General features: G+C 45.3%; 1 protein-coding gene across 3 annotated transcripts in view; it reads left to right on the top strand.

The window, feature by feature from the left end:
* ITGB4 (integrin subunit beta 4) overlaps positions 1-23,557 on the top strand; it is a 114,691-nt gene that overhangs the window by 75,303 nt on the left and 15,831 nt on the right. For all 3 annotated transcript variants that reach the window (XM_075349615.1, XM_075349614.1, XM_075349616.1), the window contains exons 14-29: positions 12,319-12,422; positions 12,551-12,649; positions 13,060-13,189; positions 13,573-13,695; positions 14,840-14,946; positions 16,420-16,453; positions 17,345-17,530; positions 17,648-17,751; positions 18,713-18,771; positions 19,075-19,098; positions 19,314-19,462; positions 19,548-19,727; positions 20,402-20,550; positions 21,062-21,269; positions 21,358-21,509; positions 23,334-23,514. In XM_075349615.1, the coding sequence (XP_075205730.1) occupies positions 12,319-12,422; positions 12,551-12,649; positions 13,060-13,189; positions 13,573-13,695; positions 14,840-14,946; positions 16,420-16,453; positions 17,345-17,530; positions 17,648-17,751; positions 18,713-18,771; positions 19,075-19,098; positions 19,314-19,462; positions 19,548-19,727; positions 20,402-20,550; positions 21,062-21,269; positions 21,358-21,509; positions 23,334-23,514 (1,989 nt within the window). The remainder of the gene's footprint in view (positions 1-12,318; positions 12,423-12,550; positions 12,650-13,059; positions 13,190-13,572; positions 13,696-14,839; positions 14,947-16,419; positions 16,454-17,344; positions 17,531-17,647; positions 17,752-18,712; positions 18,772-19,074; positions 19,099-19,313; positions 19,463-19,547; positions 19,728-20,401; positions 20,551-21,061; positions 21,270-21,357; positions 21,510-23,333; positions 23,515-23,557) is intronic.

The following is a 23,557-nucleotide window of genomic DNA, read 5'->3' as shown; positions in this document are numbered from 1 at the left end:
ATCCAATGGAAAATTTATGGAAGGAACTAAAGCTCACAGGTCATGGAAGAAGCCCATGGAACCTTCAGGATTTCAAGAGTGTTTGTGTGGACTAATGGACTAAAGTCACACCAGAGCAACGCATGCAACTAGTTTGCCCACTCAGGAGGTGTCTTGAAGCTGTCATCACCAACAAAGGGTTTTGTACGAAGTATTAAATACATTTCAGTAAGCGTGTTCAATACTTTTTCCCTGTATCATTTCTCATCATTATAGATCACAAAATTTATGGACATCTTTGGTTCGATTTCTTTACCTGTGTGGATTGGATGGGTTGTTTTTTTAAATCAGATCTTTTTTTATTAAATTATTAGGGATCGATACAGAGAGTATTTCACTTTTCATATAACTGATAACAATAAACAACAGATAAACACATGTGGTTTATAAATCAGGTTCTTTCTCTGCATGTATGTAAATATAGTAATAGAGTTCTCAAATCATAATTATATTATATAGCTTGAGCCTACAAACCTCGTGGCTCTACAAATAAACAAAACTTAAATTATGCAATAATGCCTCAGACTAAAGGGGGCTTTACACGCTGCGACATTGCTAATGCGGAGTCGTTGGGGTCACGGAATTTGTGACGCACATCCGGCCGCATTAGCGATGCCGTTGCGTGTGACACCGATAAGCGATTTTGCATCGTTGCAAAAATGTGCAAAATCGCTAATCGGCGACATGGGGGTCCATTCTTAAAAATCGTTACTGCAGCAGTAACGAAGTTGTTCCTCGATCCTGCGGCAGCACACATCGCTGCGTGTGACGCCGCAGGAACGAGGAAGCTCACCTTACCTGCCTCCCGGCTGCTATGCAGAAGGAAGGAGGTGGGCGGGATGTTACGTCCCGCTCATCTCCGCCCCTCCGCTGCTATTGGGCGGCGGTTCAGTGACGCTTCAGTGACGTCACTGTGACGCCGCACGGACCACCCCCTTAGAAAGGAGGCGGTTCGCCGGTCACAGCGATGTCGCCGGACAGGTAAGTATGTGTAACGGCTCTGGGCGATGTTGTGCGGCACGGGCAGCGATTTGCCCGTGTCGCGCAACAGATGGGGGCGGGTACCCACACTAGCGATATCGGGACCGATATCGCAGTGTGTAAAGTAGCCTTAACAGAAACACCTCCTCCATCAGCCGTGTCGCTCCACATCATATTGCTATACTCTCCTGCCCCTCCCTCTCCGTGCAGTCATCAATGAAACCGTTCCAGTCCTCTCTCACCTCTTCATTCAAAGTCCACTTCGCCACAGAAAAGACTAGTTTTAATTCCCTTCCTCACACATGCCATCACTGCAGGCACAACAGTAACCGGTCCAGCATTGCATCCCGAACCAGTGCACTAGAGGGTAGGCCCGGCAACTCCATCCATGGCCGCCAAATGTTGTAAAACTTTTTCAATGTTTTTCTTTTTAAATAAACTCCCCTTTCCAATCTTATGACGTTATTTAATTTGTTTTTGAGCTCTGGTAATGTTGGTGGTAGGGGGTCTAACCAGTGATATGTAAGTAGCTTTCTTGCTTGGTACAAGATACGGGCTATTCCCAGAGCTGTTGGAGAATCCGGGTCCACTTCTCCTTCCCACAGACTCAACAGGCACAGGCGGGGCGACGGTTGTATTGTGATATGATATATTTGATCTTTAAGTCCCAGGGTTTGGTTCCAGATATCACCAATGTGTCCATACTCCCACATTACATGCATCAAATGGGCATCATCCTGTCCACACCTAACACACTGTGTGTTTGGTCTGAGTCCACTCTTAAATAGTAGACTGGGAGTTTTATATACCCTGTGATTGAGATATATTTGAGACAGCTTTTGGCACTCTGATACCGCCAGTTTAGGAACTTGTTGGATTGGATGGGTTGTTACCGACACCTAGTGAGAAATTCATGTCAATAGCACCTTTAAAAATATATTTACTTAGAAAATGGATGACATTTTCAATACTTATTTCACCCGCTATATATATATATATATATATATATATATATATATATATATACTCCGCTTTTGACTCTATTGACCACTCCCTCCTACTACAGATCCTCTCTTCCCTTGGTGTCAGAGACCTCGCCCTCTCTTGGATCTCTTCATACCTCTCCAACCGCACTTTTAGTGTCTCCCACTCCCACACAACCTCTTCATCCCGTCCTCTCTCTGTTGGTGTCCCTCAAGGCTCTGTCCTGGGACCATTACTTTTTTCTAGCTACACATTTGGCCTGGGACAACTCATAAAGTCCCATGGCTTCCAGTACCACCTATATGCCGATGACACTCAGATGTACCTCTCTGGCCCAGATGTCACATCTCTGCTGTCCAGAATCCCAGAGTGCCTATCTGCTATATCTTCCTTCTTCTCCTCTCGCTTCCTAAAGCTCAATGTGGCCAAAACTGAACTGATCATCTTTCCTCCATCTCACCTACACTCTCTACCTGATCTATCTATTACAATAAATAATATCACGCTCTCCCCAGCACCCAAAGTTCGGTGCCTTGGAGTGACCTTTGACTCTGCCTTGTCCTTCATACCACACATTCAATCCCTCACCACCTCCTGTCGTCTTCAACTCAAAAATATTTCCAGAATCCGTCCCTTCCTCAATTCTCAATCTACAAAAATGCTAGTGCATGCCCTCATAATCTCCCGCCTCGACTACTGCAACATCCTCCTCTGTGGTCTCCCTGCTAACACGCTCGCCCCTCTCCAGTCCATCCTTAATTCTGCTGCCCGACTGATCCACCTCTCGCCACACTACCACCCTGCTTCTCCTCTCTGCATGTCCCTTCACTGGCTCCCAATCTTCCATCGTATCCAATTCAAACTACTAATACTGACTTACAAAGCCATCCACAAATTGTCTCCTCCATATATCTCTGAACTAATCTCTCGCTACACTCCAAAACGTAATCTCCGGTCCTCCCAAGATCTCCTTCTCTCCTCCTCTCTCATTCGCTCCTCATGCAAACGCCTCCAAGACTTCTCCCGAACATCCCCAGTCTTCTGAAACTCGCTGCCTCAACACATCAGATTATCTACTACACTTGCAAACTTCAAACGGAACCTAAAGACTCATCTGTTCATAAATGCCTATAACCTTCAATGACCTCACTGCTTCACCACCGTGCGGAGCTGCCGCCCGACCACCATGTGGAGCTGCCGCCCGACCACCGTGCGGAGCTGCCGCCCGACTCCCCCCACCCCACCTACTGTCTCCTCCCCAAAATCCTTTAGAATGTAAGCCTGCAAGGGCAGGGCCCTCTTCCCTCTGTACTAGTCTGTCTACTGTAACTTGTATATGTATTTTGTATGTAACCCCCTTCTCATGTACAGCACTATGGAATCAATGGTGCTCTATAAATAAATAATAATAATAATATATATATATATATATATATACACATACACACACACACACACACACACACACACAGCTCAACTTTGAAAGCTCCTTTTGCAACTGCTAACCAATGACATCCCAGATGTGCTCTACTGGTGGCAAGTCCAGAGACACTGGAGTTAATGGTAGAAAGTTTCAGCCAGACAGGCGCGCACTGTAATATGAATAACATGTGACCTGCCATTGTCAAGTTGAAAATTGTCTACAGGGACAGTTTCGAAAAATGGTCATACCACTGGTTCACAATGTAACACTGAGCTGCTTGTGTAACTGGAATGAAGACTAGAGAGGTCTGGCTACCATACATTATGCCACTCCACCTGTAGATACTGCCGTTTCTCTTCACTGTCCCAGGAGCAGTTTATTTGTGTGACCAATTATTTTTCTGTGTGCATTTATAATACTAAGCAACCCCACCCTATGACCATGAATGATAGTGTGTCGCCAGGGGTTAAGGAGATACCCAGAACCGGGCCAAGGGGTCGCTTCTGGAAAGGGGATCACGGTGTCGTGACCCGGTCTGTGCTCCCTGGTTCCACAATAAAAAGGGGGGGGTTGTGTTCGTGACGCCACCCGTGGAATGTGATCAGAGATGACCACCGCTGCTGCAGAACCTCCGGGGTGATGGAAGGCAGCTTGAGATGGGACGGCTCCCCACGGGTAGAGCCTTTTCCCCGGGGCAGTGTGTTAGTCTATGGGGGGAGTGCAGGACACGAGCACAATAAACAGGCAGACTCACGGTTTTGCAGTTTCTTTGTCCTTTACTGATGATGGTATTCAGCAGAGTACTGTCCACGGAGTCTGTGAGGGGTTCAGGGTTTCTCCCACCCAGCCGGGCCGTTTTGGCTTCCTTGCCTGCACTGTGTGTCTGTGGCCCTGCTGCGGTATGAACTATGCAGCTGGCTCTGCTCTGCTCTGCTCCTCGGTACCGACCTGACAGGCAACTCGAGTCCTTCCTAGTATGTTCCTGAACTCTGCGTTTGTTGCTTGTGTCTGTGGTACAGGTGAAAGATCTGGAATCTTCACTTCTCTGGTGGTAACTGTACAGTATGTAACCTGCAGTCTCGGATCCAGCATCCGTTCTGTGTGCTCCACTGGGGATGAGCTCTGCAATGCTCTGTCTCCCAGGAATGTTCCTCTGTGTACGCTTTCTCCTTTCCTCAGACCCTCAGCTAGGCCTGGAATTGGTCAGTGGATCCTGAGGTGAGCTAAAGCCAGCTTCCAACCTACAGATCCTTTCTCCTCAGTGCTCTGCACTGAACTTCCAAACTGAAACTACTTCTGACCATTTCCTCCCCCCAGCAGAATGTACAGGGAAGCAGCTTGGTCTCCCCCTTCTGGCCAGGAGGTCTTGGTGTTGTGTGTGGGGAGTTAACCCTTTGTGTTGTTACTGTGGCAACCCTGGGGTGCCACATTCCCCCTTAGTGAAGAACAGTACTCCGGGACTGTGAAACAAATAAACAAGTTATCACAACAATTGTATATATACAGAGTCTCAAAAGGAAAAAATACAAAAACCTTAAAGCTCAAAAAGAGTCCAAAATGTTCAAAAATATGTAAGTGTTCATACAGTATAGTCTCTGTAGGTACTGGGCTTTTGGTCTTAACGTTGCAATTAAATAAACATTTCAATCAACAAACACTTCTTAAAGGTGTCTCTACTCTGGTCGTAAGTGCAGTAGGCCTCACGGCCCTCGGGCCACCAACAATGTGATCAAGTTGTAACTCTCCGTGCTGCCACCTTACACCACTCTTCTCTCACCTTTTCTGTACACTAAACTGGTACGGTTTTTCATATAAACATTATAACATATGTACATTTTATATGCAATTTCACATTAGTCCTTATATCTTGCTGGTATCTGACCCTGAGTACTACGCTGTGACCTGCGTACTGCTGGTGTACTGGGTGTACTTAGCATAATGGTGTGAGTGGAAGTGTACCTATTTGGTGTTTCTGGTACTTGTGAGGATGGGGTACTGACTGTAGGACTGGCAAGCCCACTGGGACCAGGAATCTGTTCTTCCTCTACGGTTTCAACTTCCAGTTCTTCATGTCTTGGGACTTCTTGTGGTATGGATTCTGATGTTGGTTCCACCACTTGAGGGAAGGCGATCATTGGGACTACTACTGCTCCATAGTAATTTGGCCATGTTTTTGGGAAATCTCCTAAGACTGTATGGAATACATCTTCTTCCTTCTTGACAGGTTGTACCTGTATGGGTAAAGTGACTTCTGGTGTCTTCAGGGTTTCAGGACATGGTTTGAGTTGATCTCTTGACACGACAGCTGATGTCCTTCCTTCATCCTTACTGATGAGACACACTTTGGGATTATCCATACTGGATGGTAAGACTGTATATGGGGTGGTTTCCCACTGATTATCCAATTTGTTTGTGTGCCGTTTCCTCTTGAGAACTTGGTCACCAGGTTGCAATGGGGTTGCTAGAGCATGCTGGTTGAAGGTTCTCTCCTGTCTTCCCCTAGCTTGTTGGAGACTTTTCTCTACGCACTCTTGTACTTGGCGATACTGTTGCCGACGTAGGGTATCCCAATTGGATTCTTGAATTTCTGCATCTGGCTTCAGAATTCCCATATCTAAATCAATTGGCAGTTTACCGGGCCTTGCACGCATAAGGTAAGCGGGGGTGCAGTTTGTAGAACTCACCGGGACATGATTGTACAAGTCCACCAAGTCTGGCAATTTCTCTGGCCATTGATTTCTTTCTGACTCTGGTAAGGTCTTCAACAGGTCAATCACAATATGGTTCATCTTCTCACATAAGCCATTTGTTTGGGGATGGTATGCTGTTGTGCGGATCTTTTTACAGCCATACATGTTGCAGAATTCTTGGAAGATCTGTGATTCGAAAGCTGGACCTTGATCTGCAAGGACTTGTTCTGGGTAACCATGGGGTCTGCAAAAGTACGTCTGGAATGCTTTAGCTGCTGTTCTAGCTGTAAGGTCTTTCACGGGTACCACCACTAAGAAGCGTGAGTAATGGTCCACGATGGTTAAGGCATAGACATAGCCGGACCGGCTTGGTGACAACTTGACGTGGTCTAATGCGACTAGCTCGAGTGGTTGCTTGGTTACTATGGACTGGAGTGAAGCTCTCTGGTTCTGTTGATCCTTTCTTCTGAGGTTGCACGGTCCGCATTTTCTACACCAATCTTCAATTGATTTTCTCATGCCAACCCAGTAGAATCTTTCTCTTAAGAGCACTTCCAACTTTTTCCAACCAAAATGACCAGCACCGTCGTGGTAAGCTTCCAGAACCATCTTGACGTCTCTCTTGGGCACGATGATCTGCCAGACCAACTCATGTGTTTTTGGATTGGTGTGCCTTCTACAGAGCTTCCCTTGGTACAGGAACAATTTACCTCTCTCTTTCCAGAGATGTTGTGTCTCAGCTGGGGCATTCTGATTAGGGTATGCACCTTGTTGTGTAAGCAGTTCTTTCACTAGCTTCACAGCTGGATCGCTGTCTTGTGTGTCAGCCCATCCGTGGTGTGCTAATGGGTTGAGAGTTGCCTGCTGTTGTTTTTGGTAGACACTCGGTTGATACTGTCCCACCTTAGGATGGTGAAAGGCCGGCAGCTCAATTTCTTCCAGTCCCTCCGGTTCCTCTTCCACGTTCCCCGAGTGTGGCATCCGGGATAAAGCATCTGCATTCCCATTCTTGTGGCCTGCCCTGTACTTGATGACAAAGTTGTAGTTTGACAGTCGGGCTATCCATCGCTGTTCCAGCGCACCTAATTTTGCAGAGTCCAGGTGGGTCAACGGATTGTTGTCAGTAAAGATGGTAAATTCTGCAGCTGCCAGGTAGTGTTTGAAACGCTCTGTTACAGCCCAAACTACTGCCAGTAGTTCTAACTTGAAGGAGCTGTAATTCTCTGGGTTTCTTTCTGTAGGCCGGAGCTTCCTGCTTGCAAAGGCAATAACTTTCTCCTTGCCTTCCTGCTTTTGAGACAATACTGCTCCCAGTCCTACGTTGCTGGCATCCGTGTACAAAATGAAGGGTTGATGGTAATCTGGATATGCCAGGATCTCTTCTCCTGTCAGTGCCCACTTCAACTTCTTAAAGGACTCTTCTCTCTCATCACTCCACTGGAAAGGAGGATTTCGGGCTGCAGACTTCTTTGACTGTCCTACCAGGATGTCTTGTAGGGGAGCTTCTAGCTTCGTGAACCCTTTTATAAATCTTCTATAGTAGCCTACCAGTCCCAGGAATTGCCTCACCTCTTTCACGCTGGTGGGTCTCGGCCAATCTCTGATCACGGTAACTTTTTCAGGATCTGGTGCTACCCCTTCTGAGCTCACGACATGTCCCAGGTACTGTACCCTTGGCTTTAGAAGGTGACACTTGGATGGCTTGATTTTCATGCCGTATCCGGATAAGGCTTCAAACACTTCTGCCAGGTCTTGTAGATGCTGTTCATAGGTCTTGGAGTAGACTATGACATCATCCAGGTACAGGAGGACAGTTTCAAAGTTCTTATGTCCTAGGCAGCACTCCATCAGTCGCTGGAAGGTTCCAGGTGCGTTGCAGAGTCCAAACGGCATACAATTGAACTCACAGAGGCCCATCGGCGTGGTGAATGCTGTCTTCTCCTTATCAGCCTCTGCCACAGGAACTTGCCAATACCCACTAGTCAGATCTAGGGTGGAAAAGTAAGTAGCGGATTTTAATGCAGCCAATGACTCTTCTATCCTAGGTAATGGGTATGCATCCTTGTGTGTAATGCGGTTGATCCGTCTGTAGTCTACGCACATCCTCATGGTCCCATCTTTTTTCTTAACTAGCACTAGTGGGGCTGCCCAGGGGCTACAACTGTCTCTTATTACCCCTGCTTCTTTCATTTCTTTGAGCATGTCTTTGGCGCATTGGTAGTGAGCCGGTGGTACTGGTCTATACCTCTCCTTTATGGGTGGATGGTGACCTGTGGGTATAGTGTGCTCTACCCCTTTGATCTGCCCAAAGTCTAATGGGTGTTTGCTGAATATTTGTTCATATTCATTCACTACCCTGTATACTCCATGCTTTTGATGGGAGGGTGTAGAATCGGTACCTACATGTAGCTTTTGGCACCAATCCTCCAGCTTTCCCTCTGAGCCATTGTCCTCCGCCTGATTTGACGGCTTCAAGGGCTCAACGGTGGTGATGGCGTTGTTATCAACCGTATATAGCTTAGCCATGGTAGCATACTTAGGTAGGGTGACCTCATCTTCCCCACAATTTAGAAGGCGTATTGGCACTCTCCCCCTGTGTACCTCAACTATTCCTCTGGCCGTCAGTACAGTGGGCCTACTGTCTGAGTACACGGGTTCTACCAGGGCCTGATAGTCTCGCCCTCTGATGCCTATTGCGGCTCTACACCAGACCAGCATTTCTGTTTTGGGAGGAATTACAATAGGTATTGGGTCACTTACCCTTGCACTGCCAATTTCACCTCCTGACATTTCTACCTGCTGCTTCAGCATCAAGGCTTTAATTTCCTTCTGCAGGAGTCTCTGTTGCCCAGGTTTGGCAGTCTCGACGATCTGCTGCAAGACAGTAATTACCTCTGCAAAACAATTTTCAATTACATTCATTCCTAGCAGCATAGTTGGTTCACGTTCTCGTCGGTCAACATCAACAATGATAATACCCTGATTCTGCAATTCTACTCTCCCAATCTTAATGGTCATTTCTCTGAAACCAACCTGTGGTACTAATTCACCATTGCTAGCCCATATATTCAATGCAACATTAGATGGACCGCTGCTAACGTCTGAATCAGCCCAGTACCTCTTATAAAGGACATGCGGAATTGATGTTATTTGGGAACCAGTGTCCAGCAAGGCGTTGAGCGGAATGCCATCCAGCACGATGGGGATGACTGGACGTCCTCCCACATACTTGTCGTGCCAGGGTGAAGGACCTTGAGAGTTCATTCCTGAGGAGCGGCCCGCCTCCCCAGGGGATCCCCATTTAAAGCACATTCACGGGCAAAGTGACCTGGCTCCTTGCAACGGCGGCAAATGGGCTGTCCATCCGGCTGGTAGCGGTCGCTGGGTCGTCCTCTCGTCGCTTGGTATCTCCTAGGCCTCATCCACGGGACATCCTCCTTGCTGGTCGCCAGCTCAATCTTGGGTGCAGACTTGGATCCACGCAGCTCCTGGACGATTCTAGCCATGGAAGCAACAGTGTCCGTAAGGGCTTCAAGCTTTTGATGTAGAGCCTCATTAGTGATGGGCTCCAGGTGGTTAGCAACAGCCGCTGACATGGCCGATGTCACCGGCACTACTGGCTGCTGGGGTGCCACTGTAAGGTGTTGAACAGAGTCTATATCCTGCGGCTCCTCCACCTGCTGGAGGCGGATGGCTCTATCCTTTAGCTGGGCAAATGTTAGTCCTGGATCCTGGATCACCATCATGCTCAGTTGTCCCCGGTGGGAAGGGGATGAGAGTCCATCCAGGAATTGGTCTATCAGCAGCTTATCTGCTCCAGGGGCTAAGGCAGGTTCTGCTAATTTAAGTGCTCTGAGCGCCTCCTGCAAGTTTAAGGCAAAGTCTCTTGCGCTCTCTCTAGGTTTTTGCTTGCATCCAAAGAACCTCATTTTAGCCCGGCTGCCAGCAGTGGATTCAAAAGCTGCTTTTAGTCCAGCTATTATATGCTCTACAGTGTCCTTTGCATCATCCGGCCAGGATGTAGCCTCCCGCTGGGCATTGCCAGTTAACTGTCCCATAAGCATACCAACACGCTGAGCTTCTGTCAGGGGGTACATGCTGTAGTAGATTTTTAGCTTTCCGATAAAGTCATTAAGTGCGTTGGGCTCACCTGAGTACTGCGGCAGCCACACTGCACCCGGGGTGTACGGCATCAGGAACGGCATGATAGGTGCCGCTGCACCGCCGGGTACAACAGCGTCTCCCTGCTGCGACATCTTTGCGCCCCCTTAGTTAATTTCACCAGTCTTCTTGACAGCAAGCCTGGGACACTTTTCTGCGTTTTCGTTCGGGTCGCAGCACCGAGCGCACCTCCTCTGCAAGCGGTGGGCGGAGTCTTAGTTTAGGCGCGATGTTTTCCCGCGTGTAGCAGGTAATGGCGTGATTAAAGATGGCGCCTGGAAAATTTTACCAATGATGTTTTTGAATTTTTCCAGGTATCTTTGCACAGTTTAAAGTCCGTTCTTTGTTGCAACAATTCACAGTGCAAGTCTTTTATGCGATGCAATAAGTCTTTACAGGCACACGTCACCCGGGTTGCAGCCGGGTCCAGTCCGCATCCTGTTCGTGACGCCAAAGTTGTGTCGCCAGGGGTTAAGGAGATACCCAGAACCGGGCCAAGGGGTCGCTTCTGGAAAGGGGATCACGGTGTCGTGACCCGGTCTGTGCTCCCTGGTTCCACAATAAAAAGGGGGGGGTTGTGTTCGTGACGCCACCCGTGGAATGTGATCAGAGATGACCACCGCTGCTGCAGAACCTCCGGGGTGATGGAAGGCAGCTTGAGATGGGACGGCTCCCCACGGGTAGAGCCTTTTCCCCGGGGCAGTGTGTTAGTCTATGGGGGGAGTGCAGGACACGAGCACAATAAACAGGCAGACTCACGGTTTTGCAGTTTCTTTGTCCTTTACTGATGATGGTATTCAGCAGAGTACTGTCCACGGAGTCTGTGAGGGGTTCAGGGTTTCTCCCACCCAGCCGGGCCGTTTTGGCTTCCTTGCCTGCACTGTGTGTCTGTGGCCCTGCTGCGGTATGAACTATGCAGCTGGCTCTGCTCTGCTCTGCTCCTCGGTACCGACCTGACAGGCAACTCGAGTCCTTCCTAGTATGTTCCTGAACTCTGCGTTTGTTGCTTGTGTCTGTGGTACAGGTGAAAGATCTGGAATCTTCACTTCTCTGGTGGTAACTGTACAGTATGTAACCTGCAGTCTCGGATCCAGCATCCGTTCTGTGTGCTCCACTGGGGATGAGCTCAGCAATGCTCTGCCTCCCAGGAATGTTCCTCTGTGTACGCTTTCTCCTTTCCTCAGACCCTCAGCTAGGCCTGGAATTGGTCAGTGGATCCTGAGGTGAGCTAAAGCCAGCTTCCAACCTACAGATCCTTTCTCCTCAGTGCTCTGCACTGAACTTCCAAACTGAAACTACTTCTGACCATTTCCTCCCCCCAGCAGAATGTACAGGGAAGCAGCTTGGTCTCCCCCTTCTGGCCAGGAGGTCTTGGTGTTGTGTGTGGGGAGTTAACCCTTTGTGTTGTTACTGTGGCAACCCTGGGGTGCCACAATAGGAGTGTGAGTAGCGGTTCATCACCTCCACCATATATTACTTGGGCCTGTCTGCATCCTGCAGTAAATTAGTATTGTGACAAGATATCAGTATAGTCTCTTTCTTTCTGTGATGTGTTTGGATTTGATGCCTTTATCAGCAATTCATTTAAAGGCCCTGTCACACACAGAGATAAATCTGCGGCAGATCTGTGGTTGCAGTGAAATTGTGGACAATCAGTGCCAGGTTTGTGGCTGTGTACAAATGGAACATGTCCATGATTTCACTGCAACCACAGATCTGCCAAAGATTTATCTCTGTGTGACGGGGCCTTAAGTCTTTGTTTTGGAGCCTGTAAGTTCTGCTATTAAGCTGGCCAGATCTGGGTAGCTTCAGTCCTCCTTTCTCCTCCAATGCAGTAGAAGCAAAGCTACTTCTTCTATCACTATGGTACAGCGCACAGTTCAGGCCAGGGGCACTACCATGTCTTTGGTCTGAACTGTTAATCATCAGTAGTGCACTACTCCCTCAAGCGGGAAGGTGGGAGGCAGAGGAGCGGTGGGCTCGTGAACAAAGAACATGAGACTATGCCTTTAAATTACAAATTATGTCTTACACTTGCAGATAGAGGCAGTTGTTACATGGGAGCCTGCGCTTGTATAAGTGGATGGGGAGGGGATGGATGTGAGTGCCCAACAAGCAATCAAACCTGCCTGGATAGACACGGGGTAAGTGTTATGTGTAGATGTAGTTCATTTGAAAACCTTTAGCTTTACTTTATTACAAGGCACTATCATTATAGAACATGCCTACGTGATATCCGCAGGTGATGCTGATGCACTTTCTTTTTCTGCAGGGCTTGTGCAATGGCCGAGGGAGGTGTGTTTGTGGACGTTGCCAGTGTGACACAGATCCCCAGTTTACAGATGTTCTCTGTGAATTTAGCACCTCTCTGGTATGTGTGCTGCCAGTGTAAAGATCATGCTTGGGACATGAATTTTACATTATATTCTTCTATGATGATGGGAAAAAAAAAGATTGTGATAAACAAATACAACACAACACTGGGAAGAAATTGATGCAAAAGCTTCAAATTTACCAAAATTGTGCACGTTGGCATGACCTAAATTTTGAAAATTTGTCACATTTTACAACTCCTACCAGCTATGCTCGGGTTACGGACCCAAACTATTTTGATGACTCTGCCAACAAAGGGGTCTAAAACAATGCATTTTGCAAATGTTGGTCACCATAGTTAAACCTGTAAAAACGAAGGGGTACATGGTGATTTAAGAACTGTATCAAGAACTTAGTTTTGAGTTTGAACTTTGTGATAAATGTTCTTTTCTTTATCTATTCGTGTAGCGCCTGTTGGGAGCCTGCGAGGATGTCAGAACATGCGTGCAATGCCAGGCGTGGAGCACCGGAGAGAAAAAGGGAAAAAAATGTGAATCCTGTGAGATCAAGATAAAGATGGTGGATGAACTCACAAAAGGTGACACATTTCCATACAGTGTCGAACTGGGCTGCCAAGGGCCTACCAGTAACATTGACTCTGGGAGCCCATTGTTCAGCTACCTGCAAATATTATATTACGCTCATTCACAAATTTGTTCTTCTCTATAATATTATAAACTGGGTACTTTGTTATATCACTGATAACATGCTGCCTTTGGAAATCAAGTGATTGCTCATGTGGGTGGGGGTCCCGCTCCTTCCAAGGGGCCCACTGGGGAACTCACCACTTCCCCTGTGTGCCAGTGCGAGCCTGTATCCATCATATCAACAACCTATGACTAGAGCTGGGCCAGTAGGTCTTCTATGTTGAGTAAACTATGGTCACATTTAATGACTGGCATCTCTTAATCTTCATACTAGCTGATGACAGAACCGAGAAATGCTCCTTCCGAGATGAAGAGGATGACTGCACCTATCATTACACAGTGGAGGGATTAAGCTCTGTGTTATCAAACTACACTGTTATGGTACAGAATAAAAAAGGTGAGCTGAATCCATGTCTTAGCATTATTAGGGATGATCGAATATCTCAAATATTCGGCTTCGCGAATATTTTCCGAATAGGTCGCCGCTATTCAACTATTCGCGAATATTCGATTCGCAACGTAAGTCTTTGAGAAACCCGAATAACAACTATTCGGAACTATTCCGGCTTCCCATAGACTTACATTGCGCATCGAATATTCGAATAGCGGCAACTTATTCGGAAAATATTCGCGAAGCCAAATATTTGAGGTATTCGATCATCCCTAATCATTATCATTGTCTTACTTTCGGATGGTATACGAAGGGAAACTATGATCCCTACCAAAATAAAAGCTGGCCATATACATTATATGGCTGTTAGCCAAACAATAAACATCTCATCTGATACTCTCATACACAGAAGCGCTGGGCTGTTCTGTGTTTACTATAAGAAAGCATGTCTATAGATGACGTAGCTCAGAGAGAATAGTGAGATTGGTAGTCCAAAATCGGACATGTTCGATCGACATCTTTCCGGACCACCAGTTGGTTGATGCCCCATATATATTAGATCAATTATGGTAGGTTCAGCCAACATTAGTCTAATGTGTATGGAGGCTTTTAGTCAATTTATTGCAATACAGTGAGGTGTCAGGTACATCTCCAATTATATGGAGAGGCAATGAGAGAGCAGGAGTGAGGAGCAGAGTGAAAAAACAGGCAGAGGCTAAAACACGCAGATCACTCCTAGGTTAGTGAGTAATTCAGGTTATCCCGCAGCTGGACTCACAGCCACACTGCTGTATGATCTTCTCCATGATGCTGCTACTTTTGTACATGTGCTAAACAGCCAAGAAGCAGATATCAATCTGTTATCATGTACTTGTATAGGAGTGATCATGACAGCTAGTCTCTAACTGCTAGCTCAGAGACAACTGAAAACTTAAGAGAGCCTGCAGAAGGGAAAAAATGGTGAAAGATGCAGAAATAACAGCCACAAATAGTGTTATTTCTCACGCACACGGCTACTTACACTGAAAAGCTCCTGAAATGACAGGCATGCTTTAAAACTATGATATATTTATTTATTATTTCTGCTTCAGGCTTCAAGATACTTACAGTATTTCATGTTCTGAGCGCTGATGCCTTTGTCTCTCCTTAGAGTGCCCTCCAGGTGCCTTTTTATGGCTGATTCCCCTACTCATCTTCCTCATGCTGCTCCTTGGCCTCTTGTTGCTTCTCTGCTGGAAATATTGTGCCTGCTGTAAGGTAAGAATATGGCATGGTAAAGACTTAAATTGATCTTGTCACCTTGAAAACACCTTGACAGCCTTCCTCTATTGAGCAGGCTAGTGACAAGGTGTGTTTAGGGCCCCTGCTCTCAGTATAGTGAGTGGTGCTGTTAGCAATGATTATAGCCACTATATGCTCATCCCCTGACTGAAAGCCAGCGGCTCCCAGTGTGAAATAAGTTTATTTTCTCCAGGTAGCCACACTTTCAATAAGCGATCATACCACATTGGAACACTATTTATGTGCAGATTAACCCTATAAATACAGGTAAAAAGCAATTGGCAAGGTGACAGGTTCCCTTTAAACATATCTAAACATTTAATTAATTGTCTGTTGTGAGCTGGGTTCACCTAAAGACTAGCTTCAAATCTATGAGGCCATTTTACATTTTTGTAAAACAAATCAGTGGGGTGTTTGGTACGGGGACAAAAGCGAGAGGCAATCTGACGTTTTGACACGTCCGTGGTCTTTTTCAAATACTTGCTATGTAAAGAAAAAAATAGGGTAGAGGGGAAAAGAACAGTGTGGCCTCCAGTGTCAGCGCACCAGGGACATGTCGAAACATCACGTTGCTGATGGTTTTTGACCCCATACCCAGCACCACACTGATTTGTTTTGCACTAAGAAAAATTCAGCATGATGAAAAAAATTCCAAGGCCTTTTTGTGAGTGTCGTGATTTCCAAATAGATTGCTACTTGGCTCACTCAGTTTAACCAGCACCTCCTTACTACGCCAAGAGCGCATCAAATCTTTTCACTTGTGAAAATAGTGAGCGCCATGGATTAAATGGCGCTATAACAATACTATTTGCGTAAGGAACTCTAATTAGTGATGATCAAGCACTACCATGCTGGGGTACTCGGTACTTGTAACAAGCAGTTAATGCTTGGATCGGCGCAACTCGAGTACTGAATATAATGGAAGTCAACGAGGAACTGGAGCATTTTTCCAAAATGCTTGAGTTTGTAACTGACTTCCATTATACACGGTACTCGAGTCTCGCCCATCCGACCATTAACTGCTCATTACGAGTAGAGATGAGTGGACCTTTGGACGTTCGGTTCAGCAGGAACAGTTCATGGCTCCACCCATATGCTGTCAGGCATAAGCAGAATACTTCCATGGGAGGGTGGGAAAGGGTTTTCTCATTTTTTTTTTTTTGTGTGTACATCCGATCATGCTGATTTTACCCCAAGTGCGAGCCGTTCAAACACTGCAAGTGGCTCGCACTGGGCTGAGCATCACTCATACCCAAGCACAGCGCTGGTCGTGTAAGTGATTTGCACTCATAAATCAGTTGAACTTCGATCGCGAACTTTGGGGTTTTTTGGAAGTCAGTTTCCAAACCCCAACTCCGAACATCGAACCTCTGGTTCAGTCATCTCTAGTTACGAGTACTGATCATGTAGTGCGCGCATATCCCTAACTCTGACTTCTTCTTTTTACAGGCATGCCTGGCTCTATTGCCCTGCTGTGGACGAGGTAATGGACATCAATTATAGAAGCTGAACTAGTTTATTTTCTGTACAAAAAGTACAGTATGTGCTATATTTGTATTATGCAAAAATATTCTTCATAAAGGCTCAATTTTATGTTCTATTCTTATATTGATCCTGCTCATAGAAGGTGTTATGCTAGTGAAATTCATGTATTAAAGGATAAGAGAAATACAGTATATTCAGTGTAGATATTCGTGCAGTAAATGCAGCATAAATACATGTAGAATATATTAAGTTGTGACTCATGTTTCTGTGCAGTATAAGCAATACAGGTGTCCTGCATCATAGCAGCAATGAATTTTGGTAATGAATTATTCAAATTGTCTCTCCAGTAAAGGAGACAAACTCTAGCACAGCGCCACCTATTGGAAGTAGCGATCCTAAAAGTCACAAGTGGATTTTCAACAATCCTTTGAAATATGACTCAGGATATATAAGCCAGATCAGAATCCCAATTTGCAGACACGGTGTTTCGGGGTGCTTGCCCCTCGTCAGTGCAAAGTATGGGGGTGTCTGATCTGGCTCATGAGAAAGCTATGTGGGGACCACGGGGGAACACTATTCTCCTTAAGGAGACTTTGCAAGCCAGTCTGGCTGCCAGGTAAGGGGACTTATAGCTGCAATGCCCCTCTGGGAAATATTCAAATTGTCTCTCCAGTAAAGGAGACAAACTCTAGCACAGCGCCACCTATTGGAAGTAGCGATCCTAAAAGTCACAAGTGGATTTTCAACAATCCTTTGAAATATGACTCAGGATATATAAGCCAGATCAGAATCCCAATTTGCAGACACGGTGTTTCGGGTAATGAATTATGAAGCCAGGTTTGACGAATTCTTGTTACAATGAATAACAGCAGAGCAAATTTCCCCACAGGTCGCACTGTTGGATTTAAGGAAGACCACTACATGCTGCGGCAAAGTCTGATGTCATCTGATTACTTAAACACTCCTCTAGTACGAAACGGTCCTCTCAAAGGTGGAGACACTGTAAGATGGAAGATCGCAAACAATGTCCACCGTCCAGCTCCAGCACCAGGGGATTTAAATCCTAAAGAGCTAGGTACGAAAACAAAACTGACAAAACTGAATACTAATACTACAGACAGTATAACAATGTACTGCATATACGTTGTATTGATATATAATTAGCTGAAAATAATCTCATCTCATTTTGTAGTCCCATATGGAGTATCACTGCGGTTGGCTCGACTCTTCACTGAAAATCTGTCCAAACCTCAAACACGGGAATGTGATCAACTACGCAAAGAAGTAGAGGATACGGTAAGTTGGCAGTTTAAAGGGTTATTCTCAAAATAGCAAATTATTACCTATCCTGAGGATAGAAGAAACCCTTGCTAAGCACTTCTGGTCCAACCATTGGAATCACCAGCAATCCTGAGGTCAGAGTTCTGGTTCCATGATCAGAGTTCGTCAGCATAAGCTTGAGTAGAGTAGAGATGCTCCTCATTAATCTCTGCTCCATTCATTATCTGTGAGACTGCTGGAGAAAAGTGAGAACTGTACTCTACTTTCTCTGCCAGTCCTACAGATAGTGAATAAAGCGGAGGCTGAGTATGAGCATCTACGCTCCATTCAGGATCACTGAAGTTCCCAGTGGTTGGACCACCAGCAATCAGCAAGTTATCATAAAGGATAAATTGTTTTTTTTGGGGGGTGGGGTTCCCTTTACTGCAACTGAATAACTGAATAGACTAACCCAACTCTATATAATCATTATTATTAGCGATGAGCCAGCATTAAAATGCTCCCGTACTCTGTACTGGAATCGAGCAGGTCAGATGCTTGGATGGGCTAAACTTGAGTAACGAGCAAACTGGAAGGCAATGGGAAACGCGAACATTTTTCCAGAAGACCCTTACTTAAGTCTCTCTCTATGACCCTCTTGTTAGGGGCTTCCAGAAAAATGTAAGAGATAGAATATGCCAGGTGGGAAATTGAGCATGCGCATGATACTCAATCATGTACTGAACGTCTCAAATGCCCTGATCCAGTATCGAGCAGTGCTGAACACGCTCACCCAACATTAATTACTATACCTCCAATTACTAGCCACATTTAAGGTTTACATCATTCTTGTTGCTTTTTATATTATGTATTGGTAATAATTACAACTTACCATATTTATTCAGTGATTAAGACTCAAGAAACAGTGAATTTCAGATTTTAAGGAGAGGGGTCACCAGAAAATCAGGATATCTAATACCCATTTTTATCCCCCCAGCTGAATGAGGTTTATAAGGTGATTCCGGGCACTCACAAGGTGAAACAGACAACATTCAGGTAATACTGTGTTCAAATGTAATACCGAATTATCACCTATATTGTCATAATATACTACAGTATATATACAGTATACAGGTAAACCTGTCCAAAATATCTAAACTAGAGTTTTCTGTCATGGATTTTCCATTTCCTAATATCATAATATATAGGATATTGGCCCCTTGCTTAATACGACCACCCCTTGTTTAATAGGACAGATAATTGTTGGAATTTTGAGAGGTGGTCTTCACTATATTCTATTACAGTCTATCACAAATGCTCAATTTTAAATTCACTTTTCTGTTTGTTTTTTCTTTCCAGGTTGCAGTCCAATGCTGGCAAGAGGTACAGAATAAAAACTTACATTTTACTATGTTTTCATTGATGCCATCAGTGTCACTCATGAACCAGAATATGGGTATAAATACTGTAACGTATATTTATGAAGCTGCACATACACAGATGTATGTGTTAAATTAAAGAGGACCCCTTTATCATAAGGCTGTTCCATTATCTTTCCTACAAATGTATATCTGACATCTCTATATCATATCTTACAGACAGGACCATACAATCGCAGACACTGTATTGATGGCCCCAAGAGAAGCTGAACCTGAAATTGTAAAAGTCACAGAAAAGCATGTGTCACAAGAGGCATTCCAGGACTTGAAGGTGACCCCAGGATATTACACAGTCATATCTGATAGAGGTAAGAACCAAGGTCCTCTAGATGCAGCCTAAACATCAAGCCTTCACATTTTCTGATCTTTGGCACCCCACTGTGTCTGTTATAGATGCCCACGGTCTGGTGGAATTCCAGCCAGGGGTGGAAATGGTGGATGTGCGAGTTCCTCTCTTCATCCGACCAGAAGATGATGATGAGAAGCAGCTACTTGTGGAAGCTGTAGAGGTTCCCTCAGGAATTGCCCGTCTGGGACGCAAAAATGTCAACATCACAATCATCAAAGAACAAGGTGGGATAAGAGACAGTGGGGCAAATTTCTTACATTTGGACCATATTTAGATACTTTTGTCAGCTTTAATGCCACCTCTTCCTTGGCTTACTTTAGACCAATTTTCTGAGCAAACAGTAAAGGTTACTTTACACGCTGCGACATCGCTAGCGATCTCATTAGCATTGTGAAATTCTAGATCGCAAGTGCGATCTTTGTAGATCGCACATAGGTCATTTTACGCATGTGCGATCTCGAAAGATCACACTTGCGATCTAGAATTTCATATCGCTAATGAAATCGCTAGCGATGTCGTAGCGTGTAAAGTACCTTAGTATCGTACTTTAGTACCGTACTTTAGTCACAATTTTGCTCACTTTAAGCCATACACTTTCTCTATGCCACTTCCTATTGTCTATAGAGACTCGAAAAGTACCTAAAATACATAGCATATCTGGCGCAAACATGCATGGCAGATTTTATTTATTTTTTAGCAAATTGAGCAAGTGGCACATTTGGCTTTGTAATTTTGCCTCAGTATATGCAAACTACCCGCACAACATTTTAATATGCAGGGCAGCAAAAATCACTCAATTCATGGGTCTGTCTGCTAATCGTTATTTAAACTATTAGTTCACCTTTGAACACCATTAAATACATTTGGAATTCATGAATTTATTCATCTTTTGTCATAGCTAAGAGTGTTGTGACCTTCGTGAAGCCAGCATACACCTACAGCCGCCAGGACCAATTTGCTCGTGTTCCGCTTTCACGTGAAATTCTACAGAATGGCAAGACTCAGGTGACCTATCGCACGCAGGACCTGACAGCTCGTGAGGGCAAGGTAGGTACAAATCTGTTACAGTACTGCCTGTGTGTAATAGGGTTTTCAGGTTTCAGAAAACCACTCTCCGCAGCTGTAGTTTGTTTTAAAAAACAAACTGTTTTTTACACTACCTCCTTGGGTCCAGCGCTGAGTCTCTAACATTGCTCTGACGGGCTCAATTCAAGTACTGAGCATAATAGAAGTCAATGAGAAGATTTAATCGAGAAGATCTTCCAGAAAAATGGTTGAATTTCCCATCAACTACCGTCATTCTCGGTACTCGAGTCAAGTGCATCAGAACATCCAAACTGCTCATTTCAAGTATCGAGCACCTGAGCATGGTAGTGCTCGCTCATCACCAGTGAGAAGCAATTACTGAATATGAATGAAAGAAGGCTACAGCTCATACTGCTGTTCCCAAGGGAATCCTTATATTGTCACAAGTCTTGTAGGACATGTTAAAAAAGGATTAACTAGATGTTCAGTTTGATCTCTCATTTTTATTATAATATCTACCTTCTTATTTTAGGATTATGCTTTCTCAGAAGGTGAAGTCACATTCCAAGGAGATGAAACTCAGTCACAAGTCTTGGTTCCTCTCCTTGACCGATCAGAGATGGACACTTTACTTGGAAACAGGCAGATTAAACAATTCCTGTTGGAGCTGAGCAATCCAAAGTACGGTGCCAAGATTGGCAAGTATCCACAATGTACCATCACCATTGATGACAGTGCAGGTGAGCAAATAAGTACAAATTGTAGACATTGGTAAAACAAATATTACTGGACCTTGGTATTGACCTGATTTTGCAATTCATTTTTCAGATATTGTACCAAAAGTAATGACACAACAGGCTCTTCAGTCTCCTCGTGGAAAGATAGGAGCTCCCATTAATCTAAATGCTCAGGCTATTAGCGCTAGAAAAATTCGACTCAACTGGGTTCCCCCACCTGGAGGAAAAGCAGCTGGGTATAAAGTAAGTGTCTTTTTATCATTCTAAAGACCATTGTTTGAGCTATCTGAAAAATATTAGTTATTTCTACTCACTGTAAGGCCCGTTTCACACGTCAGTGAAAAACACTGACGTTTTTCACTGGCGTGTAAAACACGCACATGTCCCTGCGTGTGCCGTGATTCACGGCACACGTGGGTTGTCTAAGTGCAATCCGGGCTCCGTTCTCTGTGGCCCGTGATTGCACTTAGAAAACAACTCACCTGTGCGTGCTCCCGCTGTCCATGGTGCTGATCGCTCCCGCGGTGCAGCATCCGGCCGGCGCTGACCCCCGCAGCAGCTGCTTCCGGGTCGGCTGTGTCGCGCATAATGAATGTGCGCGACAATAATGAGCCGGCTCAGAAGCAGCAGGGAGAACGGGCTGCAGAGGACATCGCTGGACGCCGGGTGAGTAAAAATGATTTTTATTTTAAAAGCACGTTTTTTTCTGGCACGTGTTTCACGGACCACACCACTGCGTGGTCCGTGGAACATCGGTGATGCCAGAAAAAAATGGACATGTCTCCGTGCGGCAATCACGCACACGCGGGTACGCCGCATGGAGACACGTGCAGTGACAAATCACTGACGTGTGAGCAGACCCATTCATTATAATGGGTCTGCGTATGTCAGTGATTCTGGTACGTTTTAAAAAAAGCACAAACGTACCAGAATCACTGACGTGTGAAAGGGGCCTTATGCATATGATGCTTGGCATCCATTAGAGATCTGAACGTTAAGCCCCTGTCACATTTAACGACTTACCAGCGATCCCGAAAACGATGTGATCTGATAAGTATCGCTGGTAAGTCACTGGGAGGTCACTGGTGAGATGTCACATAGTCAGATCTTACCAACGACGCAGTAACGATCAGCGACCTGTATAACGATCTCGGTGGGCGCTGAGACTATGTTAGGTGGTCGTTGGTAGGCGTCAAACACAGCGATACGTCCTGCCCAGCAGGACATCGCATTTGAAGAAAATGGTCCCAACCATTCAGCAACGACTAGCAATCTCACAGCAGGGGCCTGATCGCTGGTAGGTGTCACACATAACGAGATTGCTGCTGCGGCACGAACACGGTGACGCAGCAACGATCTCGTTAGCGATCTCGTTGTGTGTGACGGGGCATTTAGGCATATATAGCTTGGCATCTGTTTAGTAAATCTATCCAATTTCCTGTTAACCTGTCTGTGTAAACAGGTTTATCATCACCTGATGTAAAGTGCTTTTTAAAGATAACAATCTTACTAGTTAAAGTAAAGATGTAACTGTAATGACGCCATAATACAGATCAAATTGATACCTTTTGGTGAAGAAATCCACTTTGTTGTTCTTCTTTAATCACCATTTGAAGATTGTGATAATGAGATTTCGGTGCACAGGGGCTGGATTGTGCTCTAGGTCTTCTCCTCCTTTCATGACCCCTCCACCTGCCTCTTGTATTTGAATAACAAGTCACTACAGGTCACTGACTCCTATTTGAAATTTTGCTCCGAGGCTATAATTGCCGCAGCTTAATTTCCTCTCTGGTTTTCAATAAAATCGGGCTAAGGCAGCGCATGTGCAGATTGAGCTCTCGGCTGAATTGCATTTCTAAAACATGTCATCGGAAATGCGGTTGGCATGTCTAAACAGGCTATTAAAGGACCAAATGTCTACATGATCAGTGGGGGTGTATCGGCCGCAGGTCACCTATTGTAATTGTATGATGGATTATTCAACTGTAGTGCAAGGATGCAGCTTTATTTTTTATCAGATGTTCTTATCGATTCTATCACCCTTACATGTAAGTCATTATTGTTTAGGTTCGTTACTGGATTCAAGGAGATTCAGAGTCTGATGCTACTGTGATAGACACCAAGGTGCCTTCTGCAGAGTTAGTCAACTTATATCCATACTGTGACTATGAAATGCGTGTGGGTGCCTATGACATGCAGGAAGAAGGCCCTTATACAGACATTGTGACATGTCAGACCCTTGAGGATGGTGAGTATGTTGATGTAGTGACAACTAATGATAATTCATCCCC

The sequence above is a fragment of the Anomaloglossus baeobatrachus genome, chromosome 5 (assembly GCF_048569485.1).
Source record: "Anomaloglossus baeobatrachus isolate aAnoBae1 chromosome 5, aAnoBae1.hap1, whole genome shotgun sequence".
Lineage (NCBI taxonomy): Eukaryota > Metazoa > Chordata > Amphibia > Anura > Aromobatidae > Anomaloglossus > Anomaloglossus baeobatrachus.
Note: the sequence above shows the minus strand (reverse complement) of the source record. Positions and strands in the feature narration are given on the sequence as shown.